The sequence below is a fragment of the Triticum dicoccoides genome, chromosome 5B (assembly GCF_002162155.2).
Source record: "Triticum dicoccoides isolate Atlit2015 ecotype Zavitan chromosome 5B, WEW_v2.0, whole genome shotgun sequence".
Taxonomy (NCBI): domain Eukaryota; kingdom Viridiplantae; phylum Streptophyta; class Magnoliopsida; order Poales; family Poaceae; genus Triticum; species Triticum dicoccoides.
The window spans coordinates 718,230,907-718,236,694 of NC_041389.1; the positions used below are offsets into that span (position 1 = coordinate 718,230,907).

The 5,788-nt window shown below is 48.6% G+C and overlaps 1 protein-coding gene across 1 annotated transcript; it reads left to right on the forward strand.

Annotated features, from left to right (window-relative positions):
* The first annotated feature begins 931 nt into the window (after positions 1-931).
* Positions 932-2,037, forward strand: LOC119310727 (putative gamma-glutamylcyclotransferase At3g02910). Its single transcript, XM_037586372.1, has one exon. The coding sequence runs from the start codon at positions 932-934 to the stop codon at positions 1,703-1,705; it is 774 nt and encodes a 257-aa protein (XP_037442269.1). The 3' UTR covers positions 1,706-2,037.
* The last annotated feature ends 3,751 nt before the right edge of the window (positions 2,038-5,788 follow it).

Below are 5,788 nucleotides of genomic sequence, written 5' to 3' on the forward strand. Positions count from 1 at the left end.
ATGGACAACCATTTCAGATAAGCATAAATGGCGTGCACGAAACACAAGTAATAGCATCATCAACCTGATCTATACAAGAATTTCAAAAAAAAAAAAAAACTGGCCCATACAAAGCGACGACGGTTGTGCTTTTCTCCGGAAGAAATACGAGGGCGAACCTTTGGTACCGTGGCTTACCCCGGGTTGGAGAGGCCGTCTTGGATTCTTTGGCTCTTGTTTGCATGACATGTCTTTTTTATTTATTTGCCTTTTTGCTTAGCCTAAGCTCCGTCACTAGGTTGTAATGCTTGTTGGGCGAAATTCATACACAAAGTGTGTTTCAAAATGGACCAATTGAAAGCATAAGCATAGTGGATAGTGAGATGGAAGACAAGTTGGGCCCTTGTCTGGAAACCACGGTGAGGAATGGAACGGGGGAAGGGTAACGCAGACGAGAGAAGAGAGAAGCCGGAATCGCCATCCAAGGGCTCAAAGAGGCTTCCCTTGGAGTGCAAGTAGTTCTCATCTACAGTAGGATCTAGCTCTACAGCTGCACATATATTTGCCTTTTCTTTTCTTTTCTTTTGAGTTTGCCGGTTTCGTCGATTCCGAGGTGCGGCGTGGTCGAGAGGGAGGTTCGTACACGCCGTGATCGGGAGGGAGAATCTTTAGAGGCGGAAAGGAAGAGAAAATCTCCATCACGTGCGGTGGTATGGTGCTCCTGGTCTCCTGGATGTCTCCTCGTTTTCTTGTTGCCATCCGGCCGGCCGGCCACGTGACACAAGCCTCGCTCCGCGCCGGCCGGGCTTTGTTTGATTTACCATGCCATGTTGCCATGCATATCTCTTCTCATCGGGTAACATGCATATGCATTTGGATGCATGTTTTCTCCGTCGGAGAAATTTGAAATACCAATTTGAAGAAGCTGAGGCAGAAATTTCGAAAAGTTTGAATGAGACAGGCGGAGCGTGGCTGGGTGTCACGAGACGAAAGCTACGGGCGACGCAGGGCCCACGCCACGTCGACCACCGGTCCACCCCGCGTCGCCAATAAATGCAGCGCCCAACCTACCAAACCAAACAGCCCAAGACCAAATCTCTCCTCCCTCCCCTGCCAATCAGCTCCGTCCGCCCGTCCGTACATCCGCCCACCCATCCCCATGGGCGCCGCCGAGGAGCAGCACCCGCCGGCGCCGGCGCCGGCGGCTGTTGAGGAGTCGAAGCGGACGCTGGTGTTCACGTACGGCACGCTGAAGCGGGGCTTCTCCAACCACGGCCTGCTGCAGGACCTGGCGCGGGCGGGGGACGCGGCCTTCGTGGCCGCCGCCGCCACGGCGGACCCGCTCCCGCTCGTCTGCGGGCCCTACCGCGTCCCCTTCCTCCTCAACCTCCCCGGCGAGCACGGCTGCCAGCGCGTCCGCGGGGAGCTCTACTCCGTCACCGCCAGGGGCCTCGCCCGGCTCGACGAGCTCGAGGGCGTGTCCCGCGCGCACTACGAGCGCCTCCCCGTCTCCGTCGTCGTCGATGGCGAGGAGGGGACAGTGGAAGAGGTGGTGGCGTACTACGCGCACCGCGGGTACGCGGCGGAGATGTGGGCGCGGAGCGGGCGCAGGGGCCACGCCGAGTACTCCCCGGCCGTGGCCGCCGGGTACGTCCGCCGCGTGGACCGGCCCCAGCACCTCACCTTCCTCGACCAGATCCGCGTCTTCGTCTCCTCCCAGTCCTGACGCGAGATTGGATGATCTTGGCTCTCGATTTCGCCGCACCGCCGCCGCCGACGAGGACCGTACGGTCGAGTTGTTCCTCCGTTTCAGATTTGGTCTGGTGTGGTGTCGTTTGTCACTTTGCTTCTGCGCTTATCTGTCTCCTTGTCTGGAACTGAAAGATGCGTGCCGTGCCAGATTGATAGATGGATACACTTATCAGTGTCACAATAATAATTGTTGCTATGTGCATCCATCTTTCTACTACCTCCGTCCGGGTTTATTGGTCCCCATTGTATTTCGAGCCAAATTTTGACCATAGATTAAACTAATAAAATGTTCACGCATGTCATCAAGCATTATATTTTTGAAAACTATGTTCAAATACAAATTCAATGAGATAATTTTTTTTAACATGCATTAACATTTTGTTAGTTAAATCTTTAGTCAAAATTTGGCACAAACTACAAAGGGGACCTATAAACCAGAACGGAGGTAGTACTTCCTTGGTGTGAGTGACAACCTGACTTTGTGTATGTGCTTCAATTATGTGCCACATAGTAATTGTCGAATTTGCTTTTTTTTCATGGTAATACGCGTCTCATTTATAAAATAAAGATCCGATTACAAGGCACGTAAGCAGGGCCGGGCCCACAGTTGTACAAACTGTGCGGCCCGCACAGGGCCCATAAATTTCGGGGGCCCCAAATTTTTATATCAGCCATATAAATTTCTAAAAAAATTGTTCCTGGACGATGGGCCTCTCATGGCTCTGGGCCGCTCCCGCTGGCGCGTCCGCAAAGCTCCTGATAGATCGATGGGAAACAGGATCCTAGGTTCGCTAAAAAAGAGGAACCAGGATCATCGGGAGTAATCGGATCGATCGCAAAAGCACTCGCGTCTGCGGCGCTACAACCTACAGGAAACGGGATCGTCGCGTCGTCGGCCAGGCTCCTCAGGTCGCCGCTGGATTGAAAATAGGATCGCCGGATCGATCGGCGACCGTGACAGTTCCAACAAGAGGAGGAGATCACGATTTGCTGATTCCAAACAAATTTCCCCTCAAGCTTCAATTATAGGTAAAATCCTCTTTCTATAATCCCCGGATTAATCTATTTTTCTTCAGTCAATTTGACTCCATAGTCTTCTTATAACCCTATTCTCCATAAACTTGAAGGGAAAGGGAGATCTAGGCGTCCAAAGAGAAGGGGATTACCTAGCAGCAAAGTGGTCCAAGGGCAAAGTCAGCAAGGGGATCGCACGCCTAACTCAATCCTCCAGGTTATTTTGTTTCAATTTCATGCCAAAATTCATGTGTTGTTTGTGTGCTAAGATTTCATCTAGAAAGGTAGTTAAGCTTTGTTTGAACATTGATTTGAAGATTGCTTACCGCCCTTGCTGCGCGGTAGAAAAGTAGTTTAAGCTGAAAACAAGTTTTTCAATGAATAAGTGTGATTCTTGATATATTATATCCCATGTAACACATCATAGGCTACATATTACTATTATAGATCTATTTTTCTAGTACGGTAGGCCTTGTTTTAGAGTTTGGCACAGGGCCCCATATTTTGTCGGCCCGGCCCTGCACGTAAGCATCGATGTACAAGACTGAAAGGATAGGATAATCCTACGAAAAATACCAGTGCATGTTCCTCTCCTCTGACACCACAGAAGCGACCATCAAAGGAAAAGAAAACAGATCACCTCTTCACCCGAGCTCGACGCGGCTCCATCGCTGATCAGCAGCTTTACAGACCTCGAAAGTAGTTTGTCAGAAGCAAAACCATTGTCGTTAAAAGAATCAGATCGGGGCAACATGTCCTGGGACATGCCATCAAACTCTAGATTTGACACCCCCGCACGACAACAACGTCGAAGGAGGAAACCAGAACTGTCACCCACCAACCACAAACCCAGCACGGGATGCACCATCTTCCAGTTGTCACTTGCGCAGACAACCGTCTGCGCGTACTCCTGGATGACAAAACATCCCTGCTCCACCATGACGTCGGAGACAACGCCACAGTAACGGAGACAGAGCAGAAGGAGAGACACACCTGATGAAGTCGCCACCGCCGCCTCGCCGACATCATCCATGAACCCTAACACAACCGATCTGAAGGATTGGCAATCACATGATGCCATTAACTCCGAGACGCCGCCATGAACGGCACTGCCGGTGTGGGAGTGAAGCTGAGTCAGATTTATTCGTCCGGGCGCCGCTCCCACCACCCCAACGGTGCACCACGACCTACAAATCCAAAACCTAACGACAGAACGGAGGAACATGGTCCCCCTCCCTCCTGCCGCCGGAGCAGCCGGAGGGAGAGGGGGCCAACGCCCTGGCCGGCTGAGATCGGAGGAAGAAAATCGCCTCCCTAGCTAGTCGCCTGGCGTGGCGGCGGCTAGGATAGGGAAGTCAATTGTTGAATTTGCTTGGATACCAGACACACATTTACTCGACGTTTACGGGATTTCAGTACACGTTGCGTGAGTATGCGATCCAAGTACCTATGCGTGATTGTAAAACGCTAGAGCAACAAACAAATTGTGCTATACGCGTTGCGTAAGCGTGTGATCTATGAACGCTAGTGTGCAATCTACTACAACACATCCATGTATGCCTTTTTTTAACCTGGAGCGACGAACATAGCTTGTGTATAGTTGGTCTTTCAATTTCCACGGTATCTAAGGATTAGAATAGGCGCAACCTTTATTATTATTAGTGTGCAACCTATGATACTTGCACACCACTGTCAATTAGGTGCATTCGCCACTTGCTTAATAAACTAACAAGATAAAACAAGGAAGAGGAGAATTTGGTTTGTGCAAGATTCTTCTTCTTCTCCTCCAAATGATTAGAATAGAATCCGCTGATGTCCGCAAATTAGTCATCGCACGAATTGCCTCCAACAATCACATAAATAAATAAATATGATAAAGTGGAGGTCAAAAGCAAGAAATATTGTTTATAAACCAAAATTATACACTAGTGTGGGACTTGTGCGGAGTCCATTTTAATCATGCATGGCCATGTTCATTGCACCGAAGGCGATGCTTTCACAAAGCTCGGCCGCAAATTTTGAGACAGCTTTCATTGCATGGATGTCTATCGTGTCAGATTGATTGTTTGATACACTTATAAGAGTCCCATTAATTGTTCGTGTGTGTATCAAACACATGAGCTCTAGGCGTTGCATGAGCGTGTGATCTATGAACGCGTGTTCTTTAGAACGCTTGCTTGACAAACAAACTTAGCTCTAGGAGTCGCGTGAGTGTGCGATCTACAACACATCCATATATGCCTTTTTAGGCTAGAGCAACAAACACAGCTTTTGTATAGCTGGGCTTTCAATTTCAACAGCATCTAAGGATTAGAATAAGCACAACCTTTATTAGTGTGCAGCATATGATACTCTTGCACATCAGTGTCAATTAGGTGCATTCGTCACTTGCTTAAACTAACCAGACATAAAAAAGAGGAGAATTCGGTTTGTGCAAGATTCTTCTTTTCAAATGATTAATATAGAATTTGTTGTTGTCCACCGGTTGACCTTTCCAGCCCGAAGCGGCGGAGAACCAATTAGTCATCACACAAGTTGCCTCCAACAATCACATAAATAAATAAATATGATAAAGTGGAGGTCAAAAGCAAGAAATATTGTTTATAAACCAAAATTATACACTAGTGTGGGACTTGTGCGGAGTCCATTTTAATCATGCATGGCCATGTTCATTGCACCGAAGGCGATGCTTTCACAAAGCTCGGCCGCAAATTTTGAGACAGCTTTTATAGCATGGGTGTGTGTCGTGCCAGATTGATTGGTTGATACACTTATAAGAGTCCCATTAATTGTTCGTGTGTGTATCCAACACGTGAGCTCTAGGCGTTGCGTGAGCGTGTGATCTATGAACGTGTGTTCTTTAGAACGCTTGGGTGACAAACAAACTTAGCTCTAGGAGTCATGTGAGTGTGCGATCTACCACACATCCATGTATGCATTTTTAGGCAGGAGCAACAAACATAGCTTTTGTATAGCTGGGCTTTCAATTTCCACAGTATCTAAGGATTAGAATAAGCACAGCCTCTATTAATGTGCAACCTAT